At 53.7% G+C, this 15871-nt stretch overlaps 2 protein-coding genes and 1 non-coding gene across 6 annotated transcripts in view; all 3 read left to right on the top strand.

Annotated features, from left to right (window-relative positions):
• The first annotated feature begins 510 nt into the window (after positions 1–510).
• On the top strand, positions 511–9812 carry Fdps (farnesyl diphosphate synthase). 4 transcript variants are annotated; one of them, XM_005367131.2, is made up of 9 exons: positions 533–590; positions 1267–1483; positions 1573–1735; positions 2905–3045; positions 7811–8014; positions 8265–8353; positions 8440–8512; positions 8913–9125; positions 9560–9812. In XM_005367131.2, the coding sequence occupies exons 2-9, from the start codon at positions 1305–1307 to the stop codon at positions 9758–9760; spliced, it is 1263 nt and encodes a 420-aa protein (XP_005367188.1). In that variant the 5' UTR covers positions 533–590; positions 1267–1304; the 3' UTR covers positions 9761–9812. The 4 variants fall into 4 exon arrangements, with proteins under 4 accessions (XP_005367189.1, XP_005367188.1, XP_005367190.1 ...); XM_005367132.2 differs by lacking the exon at positions 1267–1483 and having other exon boundaries at positions 511–590; XM_005367133.2 differs by lacking the exons at positions 533–590; positions 1267–1483 and adding an exon at positions 597–748.
• LOC113458372 lies at positions 4065–4169 on the top strand. Its single transcript, XR_003378745.1, has one exon. It is a non-coding gene; the product is annotated as a U6 spliceosomal RNA (small nuclear RNA).
• Positions 9813–10051: 239 nt separating the features above from the next.
• Positions 10052–15871, top strand: part of Rusc1 (RUN and SH3 domain containing 1) — an 8771-nt gene continuing 2951 nt past the window's right edge. Inside the window, exons 1-9 of the mRNA XM_026789223.1 lie at positions 10052–10139; positions 10795–12220; positions 12471–12881; positions 13622–13720; positions 13833–13909; positions 13986–14160; positions 14230–14335; positions 14478–14524; positions 15025–15592. Coding sequence (XP_026645024.1) covers positions 10879–12220; positions 12471–12881; positions 13622–13720; positions 13833–13909; positions 13986–14160; positions 14230–14335; positions 14478–14524; positions 15025–15592 — 2825 coding nt within the window. The 5' untranslated portion in view covers positions 10052–10139; positions 10795–10878. The remainder of the gene's footprint in view (positions 10140–10794; positions 12221–12470; positions 12882–13621; positions 13721–13832; positions 13910–13985; positions 14161–14229; positions 14336–14477; positions 14525–15024; positions 15593–15871) is intronic.

Below are 15871 nucleotides of genomic sequence, written 5' to 3'. Positions count from 1 at the left end.
AGGCTTTTTGTTTTTTCTCTCATAGTCATATAGTCTTAGGAGTAGCCTAAAACTGTATGACACAAACTGGCTTCGAACTTCAGCCTTCTAAGAGCTGAAGAAATGAGGTGGAGTCAGAGATGCAAGAAATGATTTGCCTGAGTTAAGAATAGGAAGCTGCAAGGCTGGTTATTCCGGGGTCTTACTAATAAAGTCAACCAGATGCACTGGAAGAGTGACAATCAGTAACCACGTGTGCGAATTCCCACACTCTTGGTCTAGGTGTATTGTTGCCTAACACCACCCACCTCTCAGTGGGCTGATGGTCTGCGCGCCTCCTTCTCATTGGTCAGCCGTCACAAGCCCCATGCTCACACGAGGTCACTCAGCCAATCAGCTAGCCCGGCTACGCCCGCCCAGCTTGACTCGCTTGCAGTTTCCGCGGTCTGGTCCGCTCCATGCCGGGAGTTGTAGTTTAATATTTAGGGTTTACCTACCGAGACGACAGACAGGGAACTACAGGCCCCAGAGTCCTGAGCGCGTAGCGCGCTCCACTTTTAGGTGTGAGCTGCAAACACCTCGGACCCGGGAGAAGTCGCGTTAAGGAGCAGGTGAGAGTTGTTGTTCGGGCTGGAGTCTACTCTTGCTTCTGCCTCAGACCTGGTGAAGCTGCGAGGCGCTGAAGGGCCAGGCTGTGTAGGAGTTGCCGGTCTTCGGTCGGTGGGTCGGACAGAGCGGCTCTCGAGCTTTCGTCAGTTACTAAACTCTGGTGTGTTCCCAAGTCTTCGGTGCGGCGGCCGCGGGTTGCTCGTGCTGAGCCCTCCCACGCCCACCTGTTGATCGTTGGCAGGCAGACCACACGCCCGCCGCACCATCGCTTCCTGTCCCCTCCTTAGGCGTAGCGCAGAGCCTGAGCTACCCTGCACGCGGACCCCTCGGATGCTCTGCGTTGGCTCAGCTACCCAACTACCCCCAGAAATTCAGCTTGGCTTCTCCATTAATAGTGCGACTTAACCGATCTTCCATCCCCTAATTCTCGGTGCCGTGTATGCAGCCTTGGAAAGCAGAAAGCGTTCTGTTTTAGCCATTTCAGTTGAAGTGAAAATCTGTTGGATCTCAGTCACACCGACATACAGTTTTATTTCCTGTGTGTCCTTTCTGTAATTCTTAAATTCAAGCAGAAACAGGGTCGGGCATTCTGATGCAGGAGGTAAAAGGCTTGGCTTAGGGTGGGGATACCAGAGGTAACTGCTTCCAAGCGTCTACCTTTGGTGCTTACTCCTGCAGGGAGTGCTTGGTGGCCCCCGCCCCCATGCCCACCCACGATGCCCTTGTCCCGCTGGCTGAGATCTGCGGGGGTCTTCCTGCTGCCGGCCCCCTGCTGGGCACCCCGGGAGAGGTGTCTTGGTTCCGAGCAACGACCCTCCCTGGCATATAGGTGTCCAGTCCTGGGGGCCTGGCACAGTGCCCGCTGGTGGTGCCAAGTGTGGACAGAGGAGCCTCGGTGAGTGTGGTTGGGGTTTGGGGCCTCGGGGAGGGAAGCGCCCGAGCAGACTTCTCATTTGTGTGTATGTGGTTTTTTTTTCCTCTCAGAGCATTTTGTACCTCTCTCAGAATGAATGGGAACCAGAAATTGGAGGCTTGTAACCAAGACAGGCAGGATTTCGTCCAGCACTTCTCCCAGATTGTCAAGGTGCTGACTGAGGACGAGCTAGGCCACCCGGAGACAGGCGATGCCATTGCCCGGCTCAAGGAGGTGAGGGATTCAGGGTGGAAGAAGCCAGTAGAGGTGTGAATTTTGCATGGCTTTTGGTAAGAGTGGAAGGAACAGCTTTTCCCTGAGTCTCCTCTGGAATAGGTGGGTCCTCTGCAGAAGGTGGAAGCTTTGGGAGTGGAGCCTTGGACCTCGGGAAGCCTTTGATTTTGTGCCCTGAAATTCTAAGATTGGTCTTAAGCAGCTGCTCCTGAGGCCTGAGGAAAGCTGCGGTTATCATAGAGCCCTGTCTTCAGGAGAGGAACTGTTGCAATTGCCCTTGGTTGCCGAGTTCCCTCTTTAGCCTCTTGGATTTATCTTTCTAAGGCAGCTTTATTATTTAGTCTTTGTGGCCTCAAAACTCACAACTCCCCTGCCTGTGTGCTGTATTTGCTAGAGTGCCATCGTGCCTAGGTCTGGAGTTATTTTTATAAATGTTGTTTCTGTCCTATCTTGGAGGAAAAAACAAGGAGAATGGTTTCTTTGTCTATACTGTGTAGGTATTAAAGAGATGTCTCTAGTTAGGTACTTTTGTTGCATGGCAGGAAGGCACAGTGGGAGGACATGCCTTTGGCTTAGACATAGCTCTGGAGCTGAAGAGATGGCTAAGAGCACTGACTGCTCTTCTTGAGGACCCGGGTTCAATTCCCAGCACCCACATGGCAGCTCACAGCTGTCTGTAACTCTTAGATCTCACAGTCTCACACAGACACACATGCAGGCAAAATACCAGTGCATGATAAAAAAAGAAAAGAAAAGAAAATAAAGATAGAAATAGCTCAGAACCTTGCCATCCCCGCCAGATTTGGCCAAATGGAGAGGTCATTTTGTTTTTCTGTAGCCAAGACTGGCTGAACTCTATATCTTGATGTCAGCCTTAAACTCACACAGCCTGCCTGCATCCAACTTCAGAGTATTGTGATTATAGGAATTAGTGGTCCCTTCCTACTAGGGGCCTCGTCTTCAATACAGGCTTGTGTGGAGGTGCTCTAAGTCCTGGCCTCGGGTGGAAAATTGAGTATGCATCTGCACCAGGTACGTGGGTCCTGGGGAATGGTGCCATACGCCACAGGACTCTGGAGAAGGAGCTCTCCAAGGTGGGGTTGGGATAAAAAAGGGAGGAGGAAAGGAAACATCTCTGTGGCCCTTGCTGTCCGCTCTGCCCGCCTCAGGTCCTGGAGTACAATGCCGTGGGAGGCAAGTACAATCGGGGTTTGACTGTGCTCCAAGCCTTCCGGGAGCTGGTGGAGCCGAGGAAACAGGATGCCGAGAGTCTTCAGCGGGCCCTGACTGTAGGCTGGTGTGTAGAACTGGTAAGTGTGGAGAGAGGCAGACAGTTACCAGACAGGGAAAGTGTATCCTACGCTTGTGTTTTGCCTGTCTTTGTGTGTCTCTTATGTGCTATGGTCAGATTTAGGCAGTGTGCACACTAGGGACCCAGAATTTTCAGAAAATTTAAACTTAAATCTCGCTGGGTGTGCTGGTACATACCTTTTATCCCAGCACTCAGGAGGCAGAGGCAGGAAGATCTCTGTGAGTTCGAGGCCAGCCTGGTCTACAGAGCGAGTTCCAGGATAGCCAGGGCTATACAGAGAAACCCTGTCTCAAAGAACAAAAAGAAAAAAAGGGTGAAGTGATAGACAGGCCACCTGACATCTTCCTGTGGCTTCTACTCCCGTGTGCTGGTGCACACATGCCCACACTCAGGTTGGTGGTGCACACCTGTAGTGCTAGTGCTGGCGAGAGCAGAGACAGGCAGATCCCCAGAGCTTAGTCACGAGCTAGTATAGCTTGTCAGTGAGCACTGAGCTAGTTGACGGAGGGGTCCTCTCAAAAGATAAATATAAAATATGGTGGAGAATGTGGGAGACTCCTGGTTGCCTCCATGTGTGCACACAGCACAAACATCCACATAAACACATTCAACATAGACAGACATACAAACCAGATGATTTCCAGGGTTTGGAGCAGTGTCTCTGTCAGTAAAGTGCTTGGGCATGAACACTGGAGTTCATTCTTCGGTGTCTGCATGGAGCTGTGCATGCCTGTAACTGTGCTGGGCGCATAAGACACACGGATCCCCAGCGGTGGTTGGCCGGGAGGTCTAGCACAGGTTCAGTGGTAGACACGGAAGGGCTACAGAGACGGATTAGTGGTTAAGAGCATGACTTAACAGAGGACCTGGCTTCCATTGTCAGTATCCACATGGTGCCTGACAGCTGTCTCTAACTCCAGACCTAGGAGATCTGATGCCCTCTTCTGACTTTGATGGGCACTGGACATGCACATGGTAGGCAGACGTGTGCAGACAACACCAAGATGAATAGAATAGTGCTCGCTCCAGCAGCATGTTACAGAGATTGGAACAATACACAGGAGATTAGCATGGCCCTTGTGTATGGATGATGTACAAGTTCATGAAGCATTCCATAGTTTTTCTAACTTTGACATCTTTATCAAATGTGTGAAAATATACATAAAGATTATTATAAAACAAAACTATATATAAAAATTTAAAAACTAAGGGCTGTAGAAATGGCTCAGAGGTTAAGCGCACTGGCTGCTCTTTCAGAGGTCCTGAGTTCAATTCCCAGCAACCACATGGTGGCTCACAACCATCTGTAATGAGATCTGGCGCCCTCCTCTGGCGTGTGGGAATACATGGAGGTAGAATGTTGTATACATAATAAATAAATCTTAAAAAAAATTTAAAAACTAATGAAGATATCCATGTTGACCTCTGACCTTCATATGAATGCACATATAAGCATACATTTGTACAAACATACACTATACACAAACATAAGCACAAACTTACACAAATAAGCTTGTATATGTACGTGCACACACATGCCAACACTCGTAAGCATGTGCATACCACAAAACATGGTGTGGCATGTACACACTTGTATAAACTTGTAACAACCCGTAACACTCAACAACCCCGGATTTGCCTGCTTTTTGTGGTATATTTTTTTTCCGTTTCCCTTCCTTCCTCTCCCCTCCCCTTCTACCCTCTCCTATGACCTCACACTCCCAATTTACTCAGGAGATCTTGTCTTTTTCTATTTCCCATGTAGATTAGATCCATGTATGTCTCTCTAAGGGTCCTCATTGTTGTCTAGGTTCTCTGGGATTGTGAATTGTAGGCTGGTTTTCTTTGCCTTATGTCTAAAAGCCACTTATGAGTGAGTACATATGATATTTGCTTTTCTGGGTCTGGGTTACCTCCCTCAATATAAACAACCCAGATTTTTGACATCATGTTTACTTTTAGAAATGATTTTCTGGGGCTGGAGACATGGCTCAGTGCACTGGCTGCTCTTCTAGAGGGCATGAGTTCAGTTCCCAGCATGCATGGAGGCAGAACACTGTATACATAATAAAGTGAAGGCTGCTTCCCTGAGGTGGGATGCTTGCTCCCATGTATGGATAGCTCTGATTTGCCTGGGTCCCCACATTGTTTTGTCTTACGTGGTTAGCTTCCCTGGCCCTTGAATGTCTATGGCTTATTTTTGTTTTCTTTTTTCCAGGTGGGGAGGGGGTTCCAAGTTGGTGATGAAGCCCAGGCTTTGTCTGTGCTAAGTGCACTCTCATACCTGAACTGCATCTCCAGGCCATTGCTGTTGAGGCAGGGTCTCACTGTACACATGCTCATGCTAGCCTCATACTCAAAACCATCTGCTTCAGCCTCCACGTGTGCGTTCATGCCTGGCTCAGACTGACTTATTGAATTATGGGTCTATTAGGTGACCAATTTGTGGTGTTTGAATGATGTAGTGATAGATTTCTGTTTTTTTTCCCCCCAAGACAGGGTTTCTCTGTATAGCACTGACTTTTCTGGAGTTGACTCTGTACACCAGGGTGACCTCAGACTCAGAGTTGTGCCTACTTCTTCTCCCAAGTGCTCCGCCAGCACCTGCCGGCGTAGTGACAGACTTCTGAAAATATAGGAATGCCAGGGTGGCTCAGTAAGGTGGCTCAAGACCTGAGTTTGATCCCCTGAAACTCAAGAAAGAAGAAAGAAAGTGACTCCACGCTGTGCTGTGCAGTGTGCACCCACATTCAGACACAGCCCCTGCCCCTAGCAATGGCTGAAGGGCTGGTGCTTCAGTGTGTAAACACACTTGCTGAACAAGCCCAGCAAAGTGAATTCCATCCCCAGAGCCTAGGGACAGATGAAAAGAGAAACCAACTCCCTGACGTCCTCCTGATAGCTACGTGTGTGCTGTAACATGTACCTGCCCCTCACCCAGTAATAATAGAAAAAGTTAAAAAAATAATAAAAAATGTACATCCTTTTGGGGCGGGGAAGCAGGTTAAAAATGAGTGGTAAAACCCTTTCCTGCCATGTGTAAAGCCCTGGGTTCCGTCCTCAGCACTTCTGACACAGCGCAATAATCCAGTAACGAGATTGCCCTGTCTTGAGAAGTTGCTGAACAATCACGTGTTCTGACTGTGAGAAGTTGGTGTTAACGTGCACTCCTGAGTTCGGTGTTGAGGCTAGTTGAGATCTTGAGGTAGAGACCACCCTGGCTCGTCCTACATCGTGAGGCTCTATCTCCAGGAGACAAAACCAAAAGCTTCATGGGTGCTGAGTGTTCTGTTCCCATATCCCTAACAGCTCTTGGGAAGTACCACTCTCAGGTCAGCGCTAGACTCTGGGGGCATCTAGCGGGACAGCACATCTTGTGTTGAGGAGAGCCCTTTGCTGAGACCAGGGTGTGTAAAGCCAGGAAAGCCGCAAGTGTGATAGAGTGCTGCCTCTCTCTGCGGTGTCCTGGCTCAGTCCCTGTCCAGTGGAAAAGCTGCCAGACCAGGGATGTGGCGGTCAAGGCAGAAGTTCATGGTCTTTCGTGGCCAGGTAAAGGGTTTGACTCTGTCTAAAGGAGAAGACTCATTGTTTGGCCTGTAGTGCTCTGCCAGCGAGGTGCTGTAGGTGTGTTCCTGGAACTCCAGGAGGCTTAGGGACCCCTCGGACCCTGCCTGATCTTCATCCCCAGCCTCTGCTCCCAGAAGAGGGTGCGAATCAATGCTGTGGGGCTGCTGGAGGATTCGTGCTCTGCCCTAGCTGAGAGGGGGGCTGTCCAATAGAGTTTTCAAAAAATTTAACTTTCATGATTAGAAGACTTTTGTGTATGTTTTGCCTGTATGTGTGTGTCCAGTGCCCACAGAGGCCAGAAGAGGGCATTGGGTCTCCAGGAACTGGGAACTACCGATGGTTGTGAGCTGTCATATGGGTGCTGGGAACCAAAACTCGCCCCTCTGCAAGAGTGGCCACTGAACCTTTTAACCGCTCAGTCATCTCTTTACCCATTTTTTTTTTAAAAAGGAAAACCTGTCTTAAGTTTCTATTCAAGTGATAAAACACTGTGATCAAAAGCAACCTAGGCAAGGTTTCTTTGATTTTTCACTTCCAGATAGCATCACCAAGAGAAGTCAGGATGGGAAGGGATGCAGATGTCGGATGGGATGCTGCTCATTCTCCACGGCTCGCTTAGCCTCCTTTTTCTGCCTCTGTTCTCTCCCTCTGGTTTTTTTGTTGTTTTTGTTTGTTTGTTTGTTTTGAGACATGATTTCTCTGTGACCCCAGCTGTTCTGGAACTCACTCTGTGGACCAGGCTGGCCTTGAACTCACGGAGATCCACCTGCTTCTATCTCCTGAGTGCCAGGATCAAAGGCATGGGCATGTTGCCCAGGGGTGTCGCCCATAGTGAAAATGCCTCACAGTCTCCCTCACAGGACAGTTGGGCTAGGACACCTTTTTCACTTGAGGGTCCCTCCCTCTTCCCAAATGACTATCACTTGTCAGGTTTGCCTAAAGCTCAATAATGCAGTCACTGACTTGGACAAAAATTCATTGAAGTTTTGCTCTTCCTGCTAGCAAGGGTGTCTTAGAGCAGATTAGAGGGGGCATAGCTCTGTTTTAGTCCATCAACATGTGGCATCTGAGAGGAGGTCCTGTAACTTGTCAGGGTCCCCACACTGACGTTTCCACCTGTACAGCAGTGGCCAGAGTAGCAGCTGTCTTTGCGAGCAGGCCCCAGGAGCCTTGCCTTACTCCCCTCTTTTTCCCAGCTCCAGGCTTTCTTTCTTGTGTCAGATGACATCATGGATTCTTCTCTCACTCGACGTGGACAGATCTGCTGGTACCAGAAGCCAGGCATAGGCTTGGATGCTGTCAATGATGCTCTGCTTCTGGAAGCCTGCATCTACCGCCTGCTGAAGTTGTACTGCAGGGAGCAGCCCTACTACCTGAACCTGCTGGAGCTCTTTCTGCAGGTGCCCTGTGGCTGTCTCCCGGGCTCTACCCTCTGTGGCACGGGCTCATTGGCTCTGCTAAGGTGGCCTGGGAAGGGTGTGGTGACAAGAAGAGGCAGCGAGGAAGGCTGTGGTGTGCTGTGAGCCTGGAGTCTCTCTCCTGTTGCCTGACTGTATAGTTTCAACTGTTGGGATATGGCCCAGGATGCCAGTGTTTTCCATTTCTAGAGAAAGCCTGGCCTAGAAACCATCTGTTACCCTTGCTTTGTAGAGCTCCTATCAGACAGAGATTGGGCAGACCCTTGACCTCATAACAGCACCCCAGGGCCATGTGGATCTTGGTAGATACACTGAAAAGAGGTGAGGGCCAGTGGTACCCGTATCTGGGTGGTAAGGGCCTCAGGGTGGGCCTTGCTCTCATGAATGTGTCTTCTCCCCTGGCTCAGGTACAAATCTATTGTCAAGTACAAGACGGCTTTCTATTCTTTCTACCTGCCTGTGGCGGCTGCCATGTACATGGTAAGTCAGGGTCAGTGTCACCGTTTCTCCTGTGAGCTCTGGGGTGGAGCCCCGAGTATCATATGACTGGATGGCTTCAAGCCACTCAGTCCCTCTGATGGGGCCTAAGATGGAACTGGAAGATGAGCAGAGGGAGGCCTATAGGGGCTGCATCTGGTGGAGGAGCAGAGGGGAATTGAAGCTCGAGGTAAGGGACTAGGCTTGGAGGTGGTCGGTCCGGTTCATGGTCCATCCTGACCTTGCTCTTCAAGTTTTCCTTTTGTATTGTAAGAAGGAGATAGCCAAAAAATGTGGAAGTGTAGCTGTCATGGTGGCACCTCACAGGGTCTAGCCATTGGCCTGCAGGAGGCATTGGGAGGGGCAGGGGCCAGGTCCTGCTGCCTCAGCTGTTCCCTTGCAGGCAGGCATTGATGGGGAGAAGGAACATGCCAATGCCAAGAGGATCCTGCTGGAGATGGGCGAGTTCTTTCAGATCCAGGACGACTACCTTGATCTCTTCGGTGACCCCAGTGTGACTGGAAAGGTCGGCACTGACATCCAGGACAACAAATGCAGCTGGCTGGTGGTTCAGTGTCTGCTACGAGCCACTCCACAACAGCGTCAGATCTTAGAGGTGCCCAGAGGGCCCTGGGGGTTGGCTTGTCCTTTCCTTGGGTCAGATGTGACATTTGGCAGCCCCAGTGCGGTTGGATGTATGTGCTGAAGGCTGCTAACCGAGAAGCCAGGGAAGGTTCTAGACCCTCTTCCCAGACAACACCCAGTGCCCAGTAACCCTCTGCAGTGCCAAGGCTGAGGCAGCATAGAATAGCGAAAGGGTAATTCTGAGCCAGGACCTGAACATGGGTGTGGGGTAGGCAATACTCATATCTCGCATCCCAGAGACACGTTGGAGGTAGGAGAGCTACATTTGGCAGTTGGGAGTCTGAGGCAGGCCTACATAATGAAGCAACAGAGTGGAGTGAATGGCTTTCCCAGTATTCTGGAATGTATGAAGGATTTGTCGGATCCTTTGGACCTGGCCAAGTAAAGCCGTTTTCCTGCTTCCAGGAGAATTATGGGCAGAAGGACCCAGAGAAGGTGGCACAGGTGAAAGCGCTGTATGAAGCGCTAGATCTGCCAACTGTGTTCTTAAAGTACGAGGAAGACAGCTACAGCCGCCTCAAGAGCCTCGTGGAGCAGTACTCTGCCCCACTGCCCCCAGCCATCTTCCTGGAACTAGCAAAGAAGATCTACAAGCGGAAAAAGTGACCTCGAGCTTGCAAAGGCTTTGAGGGAAGGGATCTCAATAAATTATTGTACAGAATCCTGTGGTTTTATGCTTGCACCAATCACGAGTCCGGCTTTTGTCTATAATGGAGGGGTGGAAGGTGGTAACTTGGAGGCCAGGTTGGCATCTGAGGTTGCTTATAGCCAAAGCTGCAGCAGCCTGGAAGGGTGACGCAGGCGCACCATCAGGTCCCATGTGGAGGTGGGGGGGGCGGGCCTGGGCTATGCCACGCCCATGCGTGAAGGGGTGCGGCTGCGCAGCCACAGTGGGCTTTGCGGGCACCCCTCCCCTTTGCTCTGTTCCCGGCTGGGCGGGGATGCGGACAAACCCGAGGACCGGTCGATTCCAGGAGGACCGCGGGTGAGGAGGGCTCGATCTATGGGTGTGGACGGATGGATGGGGACATGGGAGGGGAGCTGTGAAGCTAAATAAAGAAGGGGTGGGTGGTGGCTGGAAGATGGAGACAACACAGGGAGTGGACAAACCTTGCTGTCGCAAGCCGGTGAGGGCACGCAGGCTGCAGGCTAGAGCTGGAGGGACTGGGACTGGGGCAGATGCAGCGCTGACCGGCTGAATGCTTTCTCATCCTCCGGCCCAGACCCCTCTCCTGCGCTAACAAACCTTCGCCTTGTTCCCCACCGTTCACCTGACTAGAGCATCCGGGCGGGGTCTCCTTCCTCCGGGAGAGGGTAGACTGGAGGGAAGATCTTGCTTTGAAAGGATTGGGGTCTATTCTGGGCCCTACTTTTTTTCAAGCCCCGCACCCCCTCGAAGATCAGAGCGCACACCCGCATTCTCTGATGACCCTCCTTTCTCTGTTCCCTGGAGGTTATGTTCGACTCCACCAGCAAATACTGCAGAGGAAACTAATGGGCTGTCCTTGGTGATTTGAATCTCATTTAAATATCTCCCAAGGCAGGCAGATCCTTCCCAGGTCTGCTCTAGTCCTCAATCACCCCCGGTGCCCTTAGCACGCAATCGCAGTATCTGGGTTTCAACCATACTTGTCTTCTAGGTCTGCACCTGAATTGCCAGGTAGGTGGATGTGAGAGGCTGGATCCTCTTGGTTCTCTGGAAGGCATCCTTCGTCCTCAGCACCATGCTGTCCCCTCAGCGGGCTTTACTCTGCAACCTCAATCACATCCACCTCCAGCATGTCTCCCTAGGCCTGCACTTGTCCCGCCGTCCTGAACTACGAGAGGGGCCTCTGAGCACACCCCCGCCTCCAGGAGACACAGGGGGCAAGGAAAACAGGGGCCCCTGCAGCGGGACCCTGGTGGATGCCAACTCCAACAGTCCAGCTGTGCCCTGCCGATGCTGTCAGGAGCACGGGCCTAGCATAGAAAACCAGCAGGACCCTTTCCAGGAAGACGAAGAGGCCGCCTCGCCTTCTGATCCCGGATGCTCCTCTTCTCTCAGCTCCTGCTCAGATCTTAGCCCCGAGTCCCCAGTGTCAGTCTACTCTCGCGACCTGCCTGGCAATGAGGCTGCCCACCCCGAGTCCAGCATCTTTCCCTTGGAGCCGGGCTCTCCTCTGGCTACAGGGAACCCTGGCACCTGCTCTCCGGACAGCTTTTGCTGCTCTCCGGATTCTTGCTCCGGAATATCTTCCCCATCCGGACCTGGCCTGGACTCCAACTGCAACGCCCTGACAACCTGCCAGGACCTACCTTCCCCGGGTCTGGAGGAGGAAGACGACAGTGGGGAACAGGATCTTGCTACCTCTGAGCTCTCAGAGACCGAAGATGGAAGAATTGACGCAGGAAAAGCAGAGCCCAGTTGGAAAATTAACCCCATTTGGAAAATTGACACAGAGAAAACTGAAGCTGGATGGAAAGCCATTGAGAACAGTGACTCTGGTTGGAAAATCGATGAAAATACAAACTCGAGCTTGAAAACGGAATCTGGGAAATTGGCTTCTTGTTTGAACACCAATTCTGGTTCGAAAATAGATGCAGGGAAAACTGATGGGGGATGGAAAGGTGACGTCAGCCAGGAGCCGGTACCCCATCGGACAATCACGTCTTTCCACGAGCTGGCCCAGAAGCGCAAGCGGGGTCCGGGGCTGCCCCTTGTGCAGCAGGCCAAGAAAGATCGCAGCGACTGGCTCATAGTTTTCTCGCCTGACACAGAGCTCCCGCCGACTGGGTCCCTGGGAGGTTCTTTGGCACCCCCGCGAGAAGTCACCACCTTTAAGGAACTCCGGTCTCGAAGCCGAGCCCAGCCACTGCCAGGCCCGCCTAGGGACCCTCCGGCTGGGTGGGCTTTGGTCCCGCCTCGGCCGCCTCCCCCTCCCGTCCCTCCGCGGAGGAAGAAGAATCGACTTGGGCTGCAGCCCATCGCCGAGGGGTTGCCGGAGGAGGGCAGGGCTGGCAGCCCCGCCGTGGGTGAGGAGGCCCCCGCAGCTCAGGAGCCGGAGGAGCCGCGCGCGCACGCCGTGGGTAAGAAGCGCAGACCGTAGGAGGGCGGGTCCTGAGCCCGCCCTTGTCCCCTCCTTCTGCGCTGTCCTCCGTGCCCCAAGGCCAGGGCGCGCTCCGGGGGAGGAGGGGGGAAGGGAAACTGGGTGGGTCTTGGAGTGAAGGGACTAACTCTTTGCTCCTCTTTCTCCCGCCCCTCCTTGCCTGGCTGTCGGCCCCGCTACCCTCCTTCCCCCCCATCCCCCGCACCTGGCCCCGCCAATCCCGCCTGCAGCCGGTCCCCCGCTATTCCCTCGGCCCCCGATTTTCCGGTTCTCGGCCGACGGGCGCCCCCTGTTGGAGGGTGGGTGCGCGGGCGCACCCAGGTCCCTGCTCTTGACGCCTCTAACCGGGTGGCCCAATTCCCGGTTGCAGCTGCTGGGGGCAGGGAGTCCCCCCGAGGAGCATCTGCTGCCTGTGCGGCTATCCCCGGTGGGAGCCTATTCTCCTCCCACGCGGGGGACCTTGCCTTGCCTGGCCAGCCCCGAGCTGGCCTTGCTGCTATCCCCGCTCTTCCCCAGAAGTAGCACCTTCCCCGCCGCGGCGCCCCCACCCCGCCAGGTTCCCACCCCCCCGCTGCCAACACCACCGCGTCCTCCGACCGCCCCTCGCTGGACCAGAAGGCCACCGCCTCCGCCCAGGCAATGTAAGACGGACCTGGGCCAGCCCTGCGGGCCACGTCTCCGCCCGCTGCCCTTCCTGTCCTGGGCCAGTCTGCCTGCATTTTAGCCTTTTTCTAGGGTGCCTGGCTAGATCTCGCCCTCGGAGTTGGCTCCGGGAAGGCTGGCCCTGCTCCACGTTCTGGGGGTGAGGAGCGTGACTGCTCTCCTTGCCGAACAGCCGACTCCACTGGGTCTCCAGCCCAGCTTAAGGGGTCCATTGTTAGGGACCTGGGGTCACACCCTCTGTGGAATTCCTCTGCTAGGGAAGTTCTCACGGCCGTGGTTCCGACCCACAGTCCCCTCCCAGGAGGTTCTAGCCACACCTCCTCCACGAATCCCGCCCCCAAGTAGGGTGAAGCTGGAGCCTAGCATTTGACAAGGTGCTTGGTGACAACGTGGGTTCCCCAGGACTCTCCACCCTTTCCTGTCTGTCTTTCCATTGGTCGAGGCTTCTCACATGCTCAGAGTGGATACAGCCCTCAATTTCCTCACCCAGTCACCTCCCTACTTAAAGGCACAGCTGTTCGGTGTGGCTCTCCAACTTCCAGGAGAGGAAGGGCAATGGGAACCGAGGTGGGGGTGGCAAGGGCTTAGGTTTGTCTACGACTACACATTCTGCTCTACGCCCCTTCTCCCATGACTCTCAAACCACGAGACCAAGGGAGCCGGCGTCCCTTGTAACCCTTGGTAAGAAAGCGTCACCGCGTCTTCTTCCCTTACATAGTACGTAGTTCCTGGTCGTTTGCCGGTGTTCCCGGGGCCCAGCGGCTGTGGATGGCAGAAGCCCAGAGTGGGACTGGCCAGCTGCAGGAGCAAAAGAAAGGTAGTTTGCCCTTCCTGTCTTCTGAAGATCAGCCTGTCCTCGGTCTCCAGCTATCCGTGCCCCCTTCCCACCCCCCACCAGAGGCTTTCATGTGTCTTCCATCTCCACCCAGGTCTCTTGATAGCTGTCAGTGCTTCAGTGGACAAAATCATCTCGCATTTTGGGGCTGCTCGGAACTTGGTTCAGAAGGTGAGTTGATTTTGAGGGAGGTAAAAGGGCGCGCGAACACTTGACTAGCAGTGGCTAGCCCTGCTTCTGTCCCCAGGCCCAGTTGGGGGATAGCCGGCTGAGCCCGGATGTGGGGCATCTGGTGCTGAGCACCCTCTGCCCGGCCCTCCATGCTCTGGTGGCCGATGGATTGAAGCCATTCCGGAAGGACCTCATCACCGGGCAGCGCAGGAGCAGCCCTTGGAGTGTGGTGGAGGCGTCTGTGAAGCCAGGTGAGCTGTGAGGGAGTGAGATCGATGGGAGCAGGGCCTGGACCTGGCTGACCGCAGCCTCATCCTCAGGTTCCTGCCCACACTCCATGGGGACCCTGTACAGCCAGGTCAGCAGACTGGCCCCGCTGAGTAGCAGTCGCAGCCGCTTCCACGCTTTCATCTTGGGCCTCCTCAAGTGAGTGGACTTTTCCCCACTGCTCTTTGGCCTTGGATCCACATCGTGGATAGGGCACAGAGGTTTCCAGATGCCTCCCCTCTTCAGCGTCATCCCTCACTCCCCACCTCCTTCCTGAATTTTCCTCTCCTTTTTCCTCCAGCACCAAACAGTTGGAACTGTGGTTTTCCAGCCTCCAGGAGGATGCAGGTCAGAAGCCACTGCGATGGGAGGGCAGGGTGTTCTTGGTTAGGAGAGGACAGGTTCTTTCCTGCTGGTTCTTGCTGATATCAGGACACACACCCAGGCTTACAGCTTTTCCAGAGGAGAGTGCAGAGGAGAACCAGAGCCTTTTTTCTCCACTCGATGTCCTGGAGGCTTCTTTGCCCCTGGGGCATCCATTGACCCTGTACCTGAAATAGGCCCCTTGCCTATTTCTTCTGTGGGTTCCTTCCTCTGTGAGGTTCCATCTCTACCCTGAAAGGGAGGTCCTCACCTTTGTGTATGCTTCCTCTCTAACCTATAATGTTTCTCCATTAACAACACTAAGTGCATATGCCTCCCTCTGGAAAAGGACTATTGGTCCTGTAGCCCAGCTATTCCCCTTGTCCTGTATCTGTGCCCCACAGAGTGAGGTCCAGGAGATATTTGTTGACTCTGAGATTGGTGCAGGATGTCCTCTGGGGCTGATGCTGGCTGCTCTTTTCCAGGTCTACTGTCCCTCCTCTATCTGCCTACTGGCTTCTTCTCCCTGGCGCGCGGGAGCTGTCCATCCCTGTCCACAGAGCTGCTGCTCCTGCTGCAGCCGCTCTCAGTACTCACCTTCCACCTGGACTTGCTTTTCGAGCACCACCACCACCTACCCCTAGGCCTGCAGCAGGCTCCTGCCCCTTCAGCGCCCCCTCCTGCCCTCCAGCAGACTGTGCAGGCTGTGCTCCAGTGGGGCGGACGTCTGGCTCAGAGTCTCCGAGGGACTTCAGGAGAGGCCACTACCGACTCTTCAGCCCCCTCAACGCGTCCTCCACCAGGCAGCTGGTGGGATCAGCTGACCCAGGCATCTCGGGTCTACGCCTCTGGTGGCACTGAGGGCTTCCCTCTTCTCCGGTGGGGACCCAGGTGTCGCGGAACTACAGCTGAGGATGCGCAGGAGGCACCTCCGCCCACGGAACAGACCACACCTGGCCGAAGCATGTGGTTGGGGCGGCTATTTGGTGTGCCTGGGGGCCCGTCAGAAACTGAGAATGGAGCCTTCAGGTCCAGGTGTGTGCACATGGGACTGCCCCTTTTCTGACCTTCTGGTTCCTAGAGCTCACGGTGGCTAGGTATTTATGACCCTTTAGGGAATAGGTAGGCAGCTGGTTTTTATAGCTATGGGCTCTAATGGTCACATTCATAAATTTTTACATTTTAGTGGCTACATAAAGTTCCTGATTTCACCCTTGGTCCTTAGAGCTGAAAATATTTATCTGACCCTTTAGAAAAATCCCGGGACTGGAGAGATGGCTCAGTGGTTAAGAGCATTGCCTGCTCTTCCAAAGGTCCTGAGTTCAATTCCCG

The sequence above is a fragment of the Microtus ochrogaster genome, unplaced genomic scaffold, assembly GCF_000317375.1.
Source record: "Microtus ochrogaster isolate Prairie Vole_2 unplaced genomic scaffold, MicOch1.0 UNK16, whole genome shotgun sequence".
In the NCBI taxonomy this organism is placed as follows: Eukaryota; Metazoa; Chordata; class Mammalia; order Rodentia; family Cricetidae; genus Microtus; species Microtus ochrogaster.
The sequence above is the reverse complement of the archived record's forward strand: the minus strand, read 5'-3'. Positions and strand labels throughout refer to the sequence as shown.